The sequence below is a fragment of the Nycticebus coucang genome, chromosome 6 (assembly GCF_027406575.1).
Source record: "Nycticebus coucang isolate mNycCou1 chromosome 6, mNycCou1.pri, whole genome shotgun sequence".
Classification (NCBI taxonomy): domain Eukaryota; kingdom Metazoa; phylum Chordata; class Mammalia; order Primates; family Lorisidae; genus Nycticebus; species Nycticebus coucang.
The window spans coordinates 45,413,857-45,431,318 of NC_069785.1; the positions used below are offsets into that span (position 1 = coordinate 45,413,857).

Consider the following 17,462-nt stretch of genomic DNA (forward strand, 5'->3'; position numbering starts at 1 on the left):
TGACACCCTTCATAATCCTTTATTTTAGTCGGCTTAATCTAGGACTGATTTAAGATTTTAATCCCTAATTATATTTTTTTCATTTGTGTAATCAAGTATTATGTAACCTAAGCAGTCCATTTCTCTAATCTTCCTCAATGAGTTTGGATTAAATTTTCTTTACTTTTGAGGTATGAGTGCCCTGACCAACCAGAGGCTAAAAGGAATAGGTTAATTCTACCATCCAAATCATGTATGAAGGTATATATATACTAAATAAACCCTGTGTTAATCTGTCTGATGGAGTCCTTTCTTGTGTGCCACCTAACAAGACTGGAAGCCATATTCATAACTTATTAATAAGTCTCATAACATGGATTTAAATATTCTATTGAATTTGCATTAAAGCTAACATCTAAGAAACACCAATTTATCTGTAACACGTATCCCATAGCTTCTTGAAATCTATAATTCTGCGGAGAACTATTTAGTCCCTTCCACATGCCAAAAATGCCAAGGATTCTTCTAGTGCTGTTGGGACAGTGTCCGAGGATGAAGGAGCCAACTTAGAACAGATATAGTTACCATAACCATGCGCTTTCTACTAGAAACCTGGAGATCCCTTAAAAAACTGTCCAAACGCCTAACTTAATTTATATGCATTTATTAGGCCTTACACAGGCACAGAGACTTTTAAGGAGCTGGACAGCCTACATCTCACAGCCGACAGCTTTCTTGACTATGTTGTACCAAACAACAAATGGAACATCCACAGAGCAGACTCATGAAGTTCTGGTTTAGGAAAAGGGTAGGAGTTTGTTAGAGAATAAAAACCATGAATATTGTTTTACTGCCATGACATATCTTCACTAGAATCCTCAAGGGACTTCTAATTATTTATAATAAAAATAAAATTCCTATCTAGAAAACTCACATACATTGTTTATCTTTCATTGTACCTATATGAATTATTTGACAAACAACAGAAATCCTACCACACCACGACATGTTCCCATAGCCTGACTCCCCACTACCAGAGCCTCTCAACTCCTGTTTTTTTTTTTTGTTTGTTTTGTTTTTTGGTTTTTTTGAGAGACAGTCTCACTATGTCGCCCTTGGTAGAGTGCAGCAACCTCCAACTCTTGGGCTTAAGTGATTCTCCAGCCTCCGCCTCCCAAGGAGCTGGGACTATAGGCACGCGCCACAACACCCAGCTATTTTTTGTTGCAGTTGTCATTGTTGTTTTAGCTGGCCGGGGCTGGGTTTCAACCCGCCAGCCTCAGTGTATGTGGTACAGGTGCCACAGGTGCCAAGCCTCAACTGTGCTACAGGTGCCGAGCCTCCTAACTTTTTTTTAATGTACTTTCCAAGTAGTATAAACCTTAACTGCAACTCCCTACTCATCCTACTCATGCCCTTGTACATATCTCCATGTAGCTGCAGTTGGTAAGATACAGTGTTGGTTAAGTAGGAGTCGTGCACACACCACACATGTGAAATGGCAATTATCACAGATCTATTTTCAGTGGTGCTATTTTATGACAAGCACATTCCCTAATTCAATTCTGCAAGGCTCAATGTTAGGACTCTGACTTGTAGAACAACATCTGGATCTTTAGCCTTGACAGACAGCTTTGGTTATTGCTGTCACTTACAGTGTATATATTTCTTCATTCTGTACACACTTCTTAGACCTCTTCCTACTGCAGCCTTCACTCAAAAACTATGTAACAGATGACAATGAAACAGAAATGCAAAGTATAGATTAAGTGTGACAAGTTCAGGTACAAGAGCTGAAAAGGCCAAGAAGCTCTCTCAAATTACCCTGGGGCACTAGGACAACCCACATTCTTAATCTGATGCTCAGACCTCAAGAGAATGAAGCTCACCCTCCACATGGGTTTGCTTGAACAGATGCCTTTAGAACACAAATGGGGAAGATGTAAGGTATTCAGAAACCTGACTGACTTGGATGGTTGTAGGAGAGTAAAATGAACATGGCTCTAGTCCCCCCAGTTTGCCCTATTGTGGACAAAAAAAGCAATTATTAACCGCTCCAAGCTTATTTCCTTATCTATAAAAGGGATGAGGTCTGTAGCCTATCTGCCTCATGGGACTGTTCTAAGGAACTACTCACCAAAAGGAGTTTTATGAAAACAGTCTATAAACCAAAAGGGTACAGATTTTCACTTCCCCAACCTAGATCCCAGTTGCTACTTGTCCTGCCTCCTCTACACATGGCAGGGGAACCACGAGCTCCTAAGTGACTATAAAGGAAGGAAATGTATGTGTCAGAGCCCCAAGGGCTTCTTAAGGCCTTACCCTCCTCTTCCTCACTGCTTCCTGTAGGACCATCTGATAGTTTGGAGCGGCTGGCTAACTTGTCACCGGTTGTGGCCATGGTGAGGAGAAAGGCATAGCCCAGAAACAATGTCTTGTTGAGAGGCAAAGGCCCTCTCTGCTCTTCCAGGGCAGAGGGTTCACCTGTGTTGTCTCCACTCTCACAGGCGCTCACAAAATCTCCTGCCCCTACTGCACCTAGGAAGGACAGAGGCACGTTAATAGAGAGATACAGACCCCTGCCTAATCAAAAGCCCTAGCACCAACCTTGACTTGATGGGTAGACAATGTTCTGATAAACTTTCTAAACTATGAACCAAAGACCACTCCTATGGCCAACATTCTAAATGGCCAACAACCTAGGACCAATCAAATTTATAACAAGGAGGAATTTACAAGTTTAAATTTTATTTATTTATTTATTTATTGAGACAGAGTCTCAAGCTGTCACCCTGGGTACAGTGCCGTGGCATCCCAACTCATAACCTCAAACTCTTGGGCTTAAGCGATTCTCTTGCCTCAGCTTCCCAAGTAGCTGGGACTACAGACGGCTGCCACAATTGCAATTGCCATTGTCGTTTTAGGTGGCCCAGGGTGGGTTCAAACCCGCTAGCCTCGATGTATGTGGCCAGCAACCTACCCAACTGAGCTATGGGCACCGCCTACATGTTTAAATTTTACACAGTCATGACAACGGACACAGTATTTTCATAATGAAAATCAAGTTTAAGTATTATTTTTATAGAGCCACACTATATACTTCTAAGGTCATCTGAAAAAAGGTAGTTCTAATAATAAACAAAGAGTAGGTAGGAGGAGTGAAAAATGTCTAGAAATCTTCAGCCTACTTTCTTTGCCCAGTGCTGATTTCCCCAAGGGTAAGTGATATTTTGAAGCAGCCTTTAAAAAAACAAAAACACCTTTTTATTACCAAGAAACTTCTCCAGCAAATCCTCCCACCCCCTCTTTGACCTTCACCAGAATGGTGCAGAGAATACTTGGTAATAAAGCTTTTATAGGCAAATGGAGCCACATCAAAACAGCTTTCCTCAACTGCCTAAGTTGCCAACACCTGGGTAGGTAAGTGGTACTAGGCAGCCCGGGACTCCCAGAACACCCGTGCTAGAGTGCCCCAATAAGTCCTCAAGAAGAAAACAAATACCTGACCTGAAGAAGCTGAATCGTAGGTTCATTAGGAGGCTAAGATGACAGACAGGTCATGCATGCCTCTCTAAAATAAAACCAGCAGCAAGAGAACAGTCTCAGAGGCAATATGATGTAATATATACAAGGCTGGACTTAGAGTCAAGACTGCCTGAGTCTGAATCCTGGTTTACTTTGTCACCTTGGGAAAGTTTTCTGTGCCTTAGATTCTTCAGCTGGAAAACAAATTCTAGCACCTGTATTTCATAGGGATTACATACGACGTGTGTGAAGCACTTAACTCCATGCCTCACACAGTAAATGTTCAACAAAGGTTATCTGTTGTTTTTAAATACCTTGAAACACAGCAGCAGTATTAAGTAGATATGGGTATGACACAACTCACAGGGAAAAAAAGGCGCTCTAGTGCCAGGGACAATGCAACAAGCAATGGAATTTCATTAGTTTGCTAGCCTGAGAAAGTTCCATCAGGGCAGAGACTGCCTCTACCTCTGTATCTCCAGAATGCACAGCATCTGGGTCTGGGTCATGATAGAGACTCAATAAACAAAATGGACTGAACTTCTCTCTTAATGTTGAACATAAATAAGGCACTGGAAAGGGATTGTTGGGAGACAATGGAAAGAGGGTAGCTGCATGCTGAAATACAACTTTTCAGTAGGAAGTTTGAGAAAGCCAGAGGGCTCCAAGCACAAGGGAGAGGGGAGCAGTTTCCAGGAAACAGTACAGTACAGGCAAATGAAGAGATATTAATAGAAATTTCACCTTTTTTTTTTGGAGACAGAGTCTCACTATGCTGCCCTCAGTAGATAGCCGTGGCGTCACAGCTCACAGCAACCTCAAACTCTCAGACTCAAGCAATTCTCTTGCCTCAGCCTCCCTAGTAGCTGGGACTACAGGCACCCGCCACAACACCCAGCTATTTTTTGTTGCAGTTATCATTGTTGTTTTTAGCTGGCCCAGGTGAAATTTCACCTATTTTTTAATATCCTTAAATTCAATTATTTCTTTCCCTCCTAGAACCTACATAGGAGCTGGCTAGTCTACTTTATCCACTGGACTCTGCTGAGAACTGGGGGAGAAGGGTTGTAGTAAGCATCACCTATGGGCTTGTGTGGGACCCCCAACTTGGTAGCCAGGACAGAAAGGCCATCACTGCCATCTTTCCAGCAGGTGACTGTGCATTCTGCTGTTGTCTTAGGGAGGATGAGGCAGAATGAAGCACTCACCAGGTTTCACAGCAGCAGACTTGCGGCCTCGCTTGGCAGGGGACCTTTCCTCCTCAGAAATGATAAGTTTTCTTTTGCCAGAGAGGACTCCCATGGAGGCACGAGGACTTTCTGTGACTTTACGGGTAGGGGTTGTGCTGCTGCTACTGGAGGCAGTGGGGGTGGCCGGTGAGCTGATGTTACTGCGCCGTTTCCGCTTCCCTTCTACCAAATTGTCTGTAGTAGGAATAAACCAGAGTTGGTCAAATCCCATGGTCTAAGGTCCTGAACTCTTAAGAAGTTGAGCACAGCCTGATTTAGATACCCTTTCCCCCACTTCCCATGAGGGCAAGAAGCCTCTTTTAAGGTCATATTTTCTATTCTAGTTTTGCCATGACTGAAATGTGTTTAGTCCTATAAAGAATTGGGACAGCATAAAAATCCTAAGGACTTTTTGTTTGGTACTATGAAGAAAACAGAAGGCTGTAGCTCTAGAAACGACAGCCCATCATGATCTGATAAGCCACATAAAGGAATAATAAGAGTAGGGAAACTTTACTGATAGCTCCAGATATTATTCCTCCCACATAAGCAGAAAAAAAGCCCCAAAGTTCAGGAAGCAAAGGTCTTACCTAAGCTGATATCTGCTGCCTTTGTGAGGGGCGTTACTGCCTCATATGGGCCGAGCCCATACTGTTCTCTCAGTCTGTTTCCTTGCTCCAAGGATAGGATGACAGCCATTCGTTTATACCACTTCCTTTGGCCTTCTTTTTCAATGCTATAGTACAGTTCCCCAGACTCCTTCCTATGCCCTTTCACGACTCCTGGGGGAGGACATAAAAGAAGCTTACCTTTGATTTAGGTAAGCTTAACCCTCTCATGAGGGCTCTGCAAAGCAGGCTTGAGTAGAAGAATTTAGAGATCCAACGGTAGACTGAAGCTAGGATTTAAAATCCTACCTGTCAATCTCAAACAGTAGTAACACTTAGGATAGATGCAGCTACTACACTGAGAACATTTCTTGATAGGCCTTTGGTTATAAAATAAAGCTTTCCAAAGACATCCCTTATGTATTGTTTGTGGTTCAGATGGTTCCTTTGAAGTGAAATGTCACGTAATTTCTTAACAAATTCCATTATAACTTACTAAACCTTTCCTTCTTGTTTCCTTTGGAGACTGAGTGAAAAGTCTTGAGTTAAGGTATAAGTAAAAAATAACCTTCTGAGAGAGAGAATGTTATGTGTGTTCGTGTCTGGTGTACGTAGCAAAATTAGAAAACAGATATTGCCAGGTACAGTGACTCATGCCTATAATCTCAACACTTTGGGAGCTGAAGTGGGGGAATTCTTGAGGCCAGGAGTTCTAGATCAGCCTGGGCAATGTATCAAGTCCCCATCTCTACAAAAAAATTAAAAAAACAGCCAAGCATGATGGTGTGTGCCTATAGTCCTTGCTACTTGGGAGGGCTGAAGCAGAAGGATTGATTCACATGAGCCGAGGAGTTTAAGGCTGCAGTGAACTAGGATCAGTGTCACTGTACTCCAGCCTGGGTGACAGAGCAGGACCCTGTCTACAAAAGAGAAAAAAAAAGTATAGAGATAGAACAAAAGAAGGGAAAAAAACAGTCCCAGCCTAATCTTCCCTCTTGATTATCTACTTTCCTGCTCTTGCTCTGATTCAGAACCTAAAGATAAGGCCTTTAAAACAGAAGAAACTCAATGTGGGGTGTAAAAGGAAACTGGAGGGCAGCACCTGTGGCTCAGTCGGTAAGGTGCCGGCCCCATATACCAAGGGTGGCGGGTTCAAACCCGGCCCCGGCCGAACCACAACAACAACAACAAAAACAAAATAGTGGGTGTTGTGGCGGGCGCCTGTAGCCCCAGCTACTTGGGAGGCTGAGGCAAGAGAATTGCTTAAGCCCAGGAGTTGGAGGTTGCTGTGAGCTATGTGATGCCATGGCACTCTACTGAGGGCCATAAAGTGAGACTCTATCTCTACAAAAAAAAAAAGGGCGGCACCTGTGGCTCAGTGAGTAGGGCGCCGGCCCCATATGCTGAGGGTGGTGAGTTCAAACCCAGCCCTGGCCAAACTGAAACAACAGAAAAATAGCTGGGCATTGTGGCTGGTGCCTGTAGTCCCAGCTGCTCGGGAGGCTGAGGCAAGAGAATCGCATAAGCCCAAGAGCTGGAGGTTGCTGTGAGCCGTGTGATGCCACGGCACTCTACCGAGGGTGGTAAAGTGAGACTCTGTCTCTACAAAAAAAAAAAAAGGAAACTGGATTAGAATTCAATACACCCGAGTGTAAGCCTAATTCTGCTACTACCAAGCTGTGTGACCTTGGGCAAGACCTATTTCCAATCCTGTGAAAGAGAACACTGTTTCTCTGCCAGCAATCAATAAGCAATAAATATACACGATACAGATTTATATACAAATATGCACACTCCAACACATTATGATATAAAAATATGGCATTACTATTAATACTTTCATTCCTATAAACAGAAGGGTCCATTTTGTTCTCTCCCATCAGCCTGTACTTGAATGAAGAGCTGAAAGAAACCCAGAGCCTATCCCACTCAAGGAAAACAATGTAAAGGAAAAAGCAAGCCTTGATTCTCTCCTTAGAATCATTCTTTGTCCTTGCTTGTTCATCTCCTAACTTAAATCTCTTATCACCAAAGTAAATCACAAAGACTACTTCAAAAGTACAAAGAAGCCTAAGGCCAACAATATACTTCACACTAATGAGCTACTAAAACTAGAAGCAGTCTAGTGTTGACATTAGTAGATAGTCTCAATACCCCTTGATTCCATGATTCACTCTGCATAAAGATTATCTTTGTCGTAAAAGGGCCAAATGTGGACCTCCAAGAATTTACACCTGAAAGAAGAATGAATGCATTTGATACACACAAACTATGAGTCACTGGTCATAAAAGACCCCAATCCATGCATTACTCCTAACAGCTGCCATATAGAGCTAATGATGTTAATCCAGAAATAGGAGGTGAAGTGGCCCATTTAATACTGCAACAAAGGGACAAACAGCAACTACTTAGGGAATTCCAACTTCAAGTGAACCTGGAGAGACTTTAATAGAAAGGCCCTTTTGCCCATTGTATCCCAACGCATGTTCAAAAACATCCCCAGAAAGGATATTTTTAAATGACAAACTCAACATAAATAGGTATCTTCAAATTAGTTCATACAAAAGACACAATATATTCAAAGAACTAACACATGAAACAGTAATAACAAACACAAATCTTTTACCATCACCAATACTATCTACTTCAAAAAGAAAAATAAAAAAGGCATCATTCTTCAAACCAGAAAATAAGTGGTGGATATGCAGGCATATAAACACAGCACTAACAATTTTTTCCTAAGCAAAAATGTTTCAGTGTATTTGCCATACTCACCTACTGAGTTCCCATCAAAGAGGTAGTTTAAAAGCCAGTGGTGAAACAATCAAGTACAGAAAGGGAAAACCACTAATTTTAAAGTGGAGAAAGCTGGCACATGCAACCTTAACCAGTGATGAAGATTAACATCCCCAGTCCTATCATGTGCACAGTACATACCTTCCCCAGCCCTTATTTGATATGAGAAAGCCACTTCACTTCTGTGACATCCTTTCAAAAAGTTCTCATCCTTTCAAAAAGTTCTCAACAAACCCAAATTGAGGGACAATCTACAAAATACCTGACCAGTACTCCTTAAAACTGTCAGGGTCATGAAAAACAAAAGACTGAGGAATTGCCACAAATCAGAGAAGACCAAAGGACACGTGATGACTAAATGCAAGGTGGTATCCTGGATGGGATCCTGGAACAGAAGAAGGACATTAAGGAAAAGCTGGTGAAATCCCAATAAAGCCTGGAGTTTTATTAATAGTAATAAACCAAGGTTGGGTTTTTTAGTTTTGACCAATGTGCTAATATAAAGGAAAGCTGGATGAGGGAAATACAGGAACTCCCTACACTAACAGCACTTAGCAAATTTTCTGTAAATCTGAAATTATTCCAAGTTTATCCAAAAACAAATGAATAAACAAAAAAGCCAGTGGCAAAGGAACCAGTGTTGCAAGAATGGAATATCTGACTTTAGAGAAGTAAAAGTAACAAGGCTGGCGTGAAATGTCTTGGTAATTATTGACATTAGAAGAGTATTGCCCCAGGGCACAGAAAATCTCTATAAACTCTGCTTCTGTTATTACCTGCACTAAAATACTCATCCTCCGAGAGGGCCGTCACTTCAGTATCCAGCGGGATGGGGTCACACAAGAGAATGTCTTTGCCCAACACATCACACTCGTACCCATCATCAAAGAGCAATTTATACTTCCCAGCGCCAACATCTCGTGTGATTTTCCCAGAGTAAAAATAGCCGTTAGATGACCACTTCGCTACAACCCGGAGCCCTACAAAGCTGTTCCCTGGAGAGGAGGCATCTAAGCCATCAGAAGGGCCAGCAGCAGCCTGGAAAGGAATTTCTGGAGAGTCACTACGGCGCAAAGCCCCAGCACTCATGTCTGCTCGTCTGGTGGAGTCTGGCACTCGGGGCACAACACGGGTGAAGGATTTATCGTCTGGTGACATGCTAGGTGAAATGTCCTCTATGCCTAACGGGCCAGGCACAGCTGTTTCTCTAAGGAGAGATAAGAGATAGAAGAAGGAAGTTAGAATAAGAAGATAAAAGTACGTATCTGCCAACTTCCCCACTCCTTTGTCCATGGGTCTCTTCAGCCCATTCTTTGATAACCCCATCACAGGCATGAGCCTGGTCTCTCAGGGGCCTCACTCTGATCCCTGCCCACTCCCCAATCATTGTGGGCCCCTCCTGACAACCCCATACTTTCTACTCCCCTCTCTTCTCTCTGCTCCCTTTTTATTTCTGAACAAGTCATAGACTAAGTATATCTCACTACCCGGGTACCTGGTTCCAGTGGTCCGAGAAGGCGGACGGCCCCTTCGCCCGCGCCCACGAGGTGTGACTGGAGCCTTCCCTCCCTGTCTGATGCCAAGGCCTGCATCACCATCCTCCTCACACACTGGCGCCCCTGTCTGACTGACCCCTTTTCTAGGACTAGAGAATGAAGATTGGTTAGTCTGATAGCACCTGCTACTGAATCCTTTCTTCACAGTCTCCCTTTGGCCTTCAGACTACATGCCAGGCCTCCATGTGCTACGCTTCCGGGGCAGTAGGAAGCAAGTTCACACACCCACCACCAAAATCTCAGCCACGGAGTGGGGAGTGTGGGGTCATCCTCCTCTGTATGTCTAGGGAATACATCAAATTGGAGCCACTACCCCAAACTTCCTGCATTCCCAACTAAAGCACATATAGGACACAGAATATAGGGGTGGCAGGAGCATGTGCCCAGTATTCCCAAGGTCCCCTCACCTACTTTTCCACATTTTGTCAGGGCTTCTTTGCCAACAAAGTCTACTTCCCATAATGCTCTAGCCTACTTGCCATGTGAGCCCAAAACAGAAGAGGAGTAAATGGGAGAAAGAGGAGTTGATTTATCCTAAATCAAGGATGGGGGACTTCCCATTACTCCCTCTTCCTGTGACAATTAAAATGTCAGCAACCCTTCCCCTGCTGTGACTCTTTCTCTCTGGAGACCCTGTCTGCACCTCAGTTTTCCTGGGCCTCCTCGGGAGCTGGGTAAGGCAAAATCTGCGGGTTCTGTCCCGCTGGTTTTCCCTTTGATTGGTCCGGCTCCTCTCCCTGAGCTGCCACTGCTGTGCATGGCTGAGAGACTTGTCCCACTTGACGTGCGTTGTAAGCTGGATGCCTTGGAGGAGAAGGAGCTGATATCCCCCAGGTCACCTGAGGAGCCCCCCGTCTGCGAAGGAGAAACTTCAGTTTCACACTCCTGACACTCTACAATTGGCTCTTCAGTCTCCTGCAAGGAAGAAATGGACACAAAAGCTGAAAGAAGCCACCATAACAAATGCTAATGGTGATGGCTGGAAAATCTTAGAGATGGCAAGACATTTCGATTCAGAAAGGTGGTAATCAGTGGGAAACTTTTTGGAATAATAGAAATGGTCTATTACATTTGTTTTGAGAAGTGGGTACATAAAATTATCAAACTGAACTGAACATTTAAGATCTACTCATTCTGGGGCAGCGCCTGTGGCTCAGTGAGCAGGGCGCCGGCCCCATATGCCGAGGGTGGCAGGTTCAAACCCAGCCCCGGCCAAACTGCAACAAAAAAATAGCCGGGCGTTGTGGCGGGCGCCTGTAGTCCCAGCTTCTCGGGAGGCTGAGGCAAGAGAATCGCGTAAGCCCAAGAGTTAGAGGTTGCTGTGAGCTGTGTGACGCCACGGCACTCTACCTGAGGGCGGTACAGTGAGACTCTGTCTCTACCAAAAAAAAAAAAAGATCTACTCATTCTATTGGGAATATATTGTATCTCAATAAAAAATAAAGATGGTACTAGATTGAGAAGAGACCTCTATACTGAACTAATTACCTTTTTTCCAACAAGTTCACCTTTGGCTACCATTAAGATTCTAACCCCAAGACAGAAGTAAAATTCCCTACCTGACAGAAGACAGGTAAGGAGGTGGGCAGGTTAAGAGGAGAAAGTGGTCTGTCAGTTGTCCTAGGTACTTTACTAACAGTTTACTAAATACATAAACAGGATTATGTGTTTAATGACAGTTATTTTAAATACCCTTCAATAAATGATCCAGGAAGTGGTAAAGTATAGGCAAAAAGCTAAAAATGGTATTACCATTTGGAAAAATGAAGGCAAGAACAAAACATTTATCAAAGTATATATAAGATTTTAGTATCTATAGACCACAAAAAGATCAAACTGACTTTATCTCACATTCTCATTTTGATGGATTGGTAGTGGTTGCCTGGAGTTCAGTTTTAAGAAGGCTTCTGAGGCTAAACCCCAGGCTTAGTGGAGAAAAGTTCTAGGGCCAATCAGCAAAGTTCTCTTTGAGCAGTGCATAGCGAAATTACAGCATGGGTGCTACATATTTGCCTTCCTAGTCTAGAATCTTCATGCAATACTGTGCGAATTGTCAGAGAGGATATGAAAAAGTATAAGACTTTTAAAGAATTTAAAACCTGGGTGGCACCTGTGGCTCAGTGAGTAGGGCACCGGCCCCATATACCAAGGGTGGTGGGTTCGAACCCGGCCCTGGCCAAACTGCAACAAAAAAATAGCCAAGCATTGTGGTGGATGCCTGTAGTCACAGCTACTCGGGAGGCTGAAGCAAGAGAATCACCTACGCCCAAGAGCTGGAGGTTGCTGTGAGCTATGATGCCACAGTACTCTACCTAGGGCAACAAGGTGAGACTCTTGTCTCTTGAAAAAGAAAAAAAAAAGTTTACAATCTCTTTGGGAAGAGAATAAGCAATGCATACACATATATATATACACACATTTAGATAATACTATAAAATGATTAAATAATTACAGTAGAACCTCTGTCAGGTTACCACGCAAGGGACTGTAACTGGCCAACACATAAAGGTGGTCAACATAGGAAAATAGGCCTACTGTGCTAATATGTACATGTGGTACCTCTGTCCAGCCTATAAAAATTAGCTCAACTTAAGGAGGTGGTCAACTATGGATTGTATTTTGGATTTCTCCCCCCATAAATATCTGTCTTCCTTTAAAATCTACAAAATTACTTTCCCTTCCTTTCACTTTTTCTCTTTGGCGACTTGTATTTTTTTTTTTTTAATTGTTTGAGATTCATTGAGGGTACAAAGAATTAGGTTATACTGGGCAGTGCCTGTGGCTCAAAGGAGTAGGGCGCCAGCCCCATGTGCCAGAGGTGGCGGGTTCAAACCCAGCCCTGCCAGAAACTGCAAAAAAAAAAAAAGAATTAGGGTATACTGGGCAGTGCCTGTGGCTCAAAGGAGTAGGGCGCCGGCCCCATGTGCCAGAGGTGGCGGGTTCAAACCCAGCCCTGCCAGAAACTGCAAAAAAAAAAAAAAGAATTAGGGTATACTGATTGAGTTTGTTAGGTAAAGACCCTCTTGTAATTGTGTCCCTTTGAACGTGCCCATTACTAGGCATCTACCCAGAAGAAAAAAATCATTTTACCATAAGAACATTTGCACTAGAGACTAGACTGTTTATTGCAGCTCAATTCACAATTGCCAAAACATGGAAACAACATATTTATGTGTCTTTTGGGATTCCTCTTTTTCTAACTGTTCATTTAAAATTAGTATTTCCCTGGACTCTATTCTTAGTCCTTTTCTCAGTCTTACATGTTTTCCCTGGCTAGTCTCATCATACTCATCCCTGCGTATCTACCACCAATACAATGGTGACCTGGCCCCAAACTTACAAATTCTTACTAAAACTCTTAAATAAATTCCTACTAACTCATCCCCTTGACTGCACTACAGACGCCTGAACTCAACACATTCAAAACTATTACTATTATACCCTTTCCATTTCTCAGCCTTCAATGAATGAATCCTGGATATCCCTGATGCATTTCACATCCCCTACAGCTCTCTTTAGCAAAGGCTGGTTTCTTTCAACTAAACCTCCATTCAAGAGTTTTGAGGGCAGTGCCTGTGGCTCAATGGGTAGGGCGCCAGCCCCATATACCAAGGTTTGGCCCGGCCCTGGCCAAACTGCAACAAAAAAAATAGCCGGGCATTGTGGCGGGCGCCTGTAGTCCCAGCTACTCAGGAGGCTGAGGCAAGAGAATCACCTAAGCCCAAGAGCTGGATGTTGCTGTGAGCTGTGTGACGACGCCACAGCACTCTACTGAGGGTAACAAAGTGAGACTGTCTCTACAAAAAAAAAAAAAAAGTTTCGAGATGAGAGATCTCCTTGTTCCTCATTACCCGTTACATACCATTTCTATCTTCCCACCTCCTGTTCCTACCAAACCAATATTTGCCATTCTCTTAAACTATCCTTTTCCCTTCCTTTGGTATTATCCACCAACATCCTCCTGAACACTCTCATGCATAAAGACCTTAGCTCCTGGTTCATAGCCACCATACCTTCCCCTCATCCCTAATTCTGTCATCATTTTCAGTGGCTTATTATTTTTTTTTTTTTGCAGTTTTTTTTTCTTTTGGCCAGGGCTGGATTTGAACCTGCCACCCCGGCACATGAGGCTAGCACCCTACTCCTTTGAGCCACAGGCACCACCCTCAGTTGCTTACTTTAACTTGCTATGCCTCTTTTTCCAAATCTGCAAAATGGGAATAATAACTATATCTACCTCATACCACAGCTGTAAGGATTAAATAAGTTAATTCACTAAAGTCCTTAGAATAGGCGGTGCCCGGAGCTCAGTCGGCAGGGCGCTGGCCACATATACCAAGGCTGGCGGGTTCAAACCTGGCCCAGGCCTGCTAAACAACGACAACTGCAACAACAACAACAAAAAATAGCTGGGCCTTGTGGTGGGCGCCTATAGTCCCAGCTACTTGGGAGGCTGAGGCAAAAGAATCACTTAAGCCCAAGAGTTTAAGGTTGCTGTGAACTGTAACACAGCACTCTACCCAGGGCGATAGCTTGAGACTCTGTCTCAAAAACAAAAAAGTCCTTAGAATAATGCCTGACACATAGTAAGTGCTCAATAAATGTTAGTCACTTTTACTATTTTATTACTGTAGCATTTTCCAAACTATGTTCCATAGGAGTATAATAAGAATTACTTCAAAAAATGTTCAATGGTCAAGTTTGGGGAGTGCTGGGTTAAACAGAATAAAATAGGTATATTTGCTAAAGGACTTCTTAGAACCTTTAATATGGTAATAAGTGAATTTCCATGGCAATGGAGGTGGGGATTTGAATGTTTGTGCCCTCCAATCATGCTGAAACTTAATTCCCAATATAAAAGTGGTAAGCAATAGAACCTTTTAGAGGTGAGTCATGAACAGATTAATCCATTTGTAGATTAACAAATTAATGGAATAACGAGTTAATGGATTAATGGGTTATCACAGGAGTACACTAGTCACCACCCAAGTGGGTCTTTTATAAAAACTGATTTGATTCTCTCACAAGGCCCCTTGCCATGTGATTCCTTGCGCTGCCTTGGGACTCTGCAGAGAGTTCCCTCTAGTAAGAAGGCCCTCACCTGATAGCCCTTCAACTGTGGATTTCTAAGCTTCCAGATTAAGAAAGAAATTTTTTTTTGTTTGTTTGTTTTTGGTTGGGGATTCATTGAGGGTACAAGAAACCACGTTACACTGATTACACTGGTTAAGTAAAGTCCCTCTTAGAATTGTGTCCTGCCCGCAAAAGGTGTGTCACACACCAAGACCCCACCCCCTCTCGAAATTTCTTTTCTTTATATATTACCCAGTCTAAGTTATTCAGTTATAGACTAAAACGCAGCATATGCTATTTCTCAAACTTACTTATGACCACAGAAATCCTCCCACCTCAGACTATCTAACAGCCCTGCTGTTTCCAGAAATATACTTTAGAAAGCACCAAGTATTAAATAATATTTAATATAGTGTATCCGGCACAGAGTTCAATGTGCCACGTACATTGTGCCAGAGTACAATACGATTTTGTAACTATAATACTTACAAAACTTTCTTCATAGAAGCAAATGGGTTTTCATATTTTTTCCAAAATAAAAACATGAAAAAATTTCCATAAACAAGGATGTCTTTAAAACATCAAAAAAATGAAGATGAACCAATATTTTAAAAGAAATACTTTTAGCATTTGGTATCTGATAAAGAATAAAAACCAATTTCTCAAACTAATGTCAAATGATATTTGAGATGAGGGCGACATTAGCTTGGTATTATTGAACACAGCAGTAATGGGCTCCATTTTTTAAAAAATACATTCCATTTAATAAAACTATATAACAGAGTTTAACTGCCCCTGAGACTTCTTCATGGCTAGCGGATTTAAAGGGAAGTGTCTAGGTGAAGGACAAAGGAAGAAAAAAAAAAAAAGAAAGAAAATAGCTATGCCTCTTATCAATTAATAAAATGTTTCCAGATCTTAAGATATGTACCAACAAAAGTTGCAGGTTTTAATTCAAGAAAATTGGTCTAATCTCAACCTGTATTAGATCTAAACAAAGTGAATATATTATACTACCCAGTATAACAAATAGTCAATAAATGCCAATACTATGCTGACATTAGAAACCAGTTTAAAATGAATTCCACTAAAAAATAAAGATGAATCTCTTACTAACAGGTCCATGACCACCCACACGAATGGAGAAAAGAACACAATGAGTATACATGAAAACATGTGAGAAAAACAGTGAGAAACAATGAGGAAATACATGTAGCTAAATAGAATTCTAAACTTCATTTGCATTTCTAAGGTTTTTGTTTTTAAAATACATAAAATCTTTATATTTATCCATGAAAGAGATTTGACAGAGATTTATCAATCTGCTCTTTACAGGATTATGGACTGGTTAAATGTCAAACAGCAAGCCCATACTTGGGTAAAGCATAGGATGCAGGACCTCTAATTTCTAACCCAGTTCTTATTATCTTTCTTATTAAAAAGATGAAAGAAAGCGCTCTCGTCTAACATTTGTTTGGAATCGTGCCACTGCTGGTCTGCACCAGATGTACCGTCCCTTCCCATACAACTTTCTGTTGTACCTTGTAGTAGAATCTGCATATCATCTTTCCCACCTAAAAATGTCTGAATGCTTACACGAATAAATTTTATAACACAAAAAAAAAAAAAAAAGATGAAAGAAAATGAAGTGTTGGTAGCTACTTGCATAGGAAAGGGGGGTTAGGGTAGAAAGCCAAGATGATTTTTCTACAGAAAGAAATTTGCCACACAGACCCAGGATATATATTACCTCGGTCACTTTTCTTTCTACTTCTGTTCCATCCACATAATACACATCAGTGATGACACGAGTGACAAGTGTCCGTACTTCACGGATTGTTCTCATGTGACGATGCAAGACATGGCCATGTGGAGGCTGAGGCATATCAAACTCTTCTTCTCCCTATGACAGAAGACACAGAACACAAGCACAGGTCTCTTTGCAAACTGCCAAAATCACAAATTAACTTCTTCATGATGAGCATTGCTTACAGATGCTATGAATCTACTATGATAGAATTTTTCAGCGATTTTGTTTGGTATTCACTTATAGGTAAATCAGGGATAAATCAGCTGCATACTCAGAGACTAAGAGGAGTTTGCATCAGCATGACGTAAAATGACTTATTTCTGTTTAAATCAAAATCATAACATCTAGCACTTATATCTATTTGGTGATATAAGTGAATATTTGGGTGAACCTCTTTTTCTTTTCTTTTTTTTTTTTAAGAGACAGTCTCACTTTGTCACCCTGGGTAGAGTGCCGTGGCGTCACAGCTCACAGCAACCTCCAACTCCTGGGCTTAAGCGATTCTCTCGTCTCAGCCTCCTACCACAACAACAGGCTATTTTTTGTTTGCAGTTTGGCCAGGGCCAGGTTTGAATCCTCCACCCTTGGTATATGGGGCTGGTGCCCTGCCCACTGAGCACAGGCACCATCCTGGGTGAACCTTTTGATGCCTAAAAGTACTTTACTTTTTAAACTGTATCCTTCTGAAGTTGATGCTGACTTGTCAATTAGTAAACAAGTTTACACTCTGAACAACTTTAGATAAAAGGAAGGCATTATTTAATCCTTTACACAAAACCAGAATAATGTATCTGTTAATCTCAGTGTAGTCTGTTCTTCCTGTATTAGTAAGTAAAAACTATAAAGTATACTTGTTCCTGGAACAAGATACATTGATTTCTCCTAG

General features: G+C 42.0%; 1 protein-coding gene across 6 annotated transcripts in view; it reads right to left on the bottom strand.

Moving 5' to 3' along the window:
- Positions 1–17,462, bottom strand: part of TP53BP1 (tumor protein p53 binding protein 1) — a 94,783-nt gene that overhangs the window by 4,166 nt on the left and 73,155 nt on the right. For 5 of the 6 annotated variants that reach the window (XM_053595696.1, XM_053595699.1, XM_053595697.1 and 2 more), the window contains 7 exons: positions 16,517–16,669; positions 10,337–10,608; positions 9,633–9,782; positions 8,914–9,344; positions 5,324–5,515; positions 4,713–4,928; positions 2,302–2,517 (listed from right to left, as the gene is read on the bottom strand). In XM_053595696.1, coding sequence (XP_053451671.1) covers positions 2,302–2,517; positions 4,713–4,928; positions 5,324–5,515; positions 8,914–9,344; positions 9,633–9,782; positions 10,337–10,608; positions 16,517–16,669 — 1,630 coding nt within the window. The remainder of the gene's footprint in view (positions 1–2,301; positions 2,518–4,712; positions 4,929–5,323; positions 5,516–8,913; positions 9,345–9,632; positions 9,783–10,336; positions 10,609–16,516; positions 16,670–17,462) is intronic. The other variant, XM_053595698.1, reaches the window with a different exon arrangement.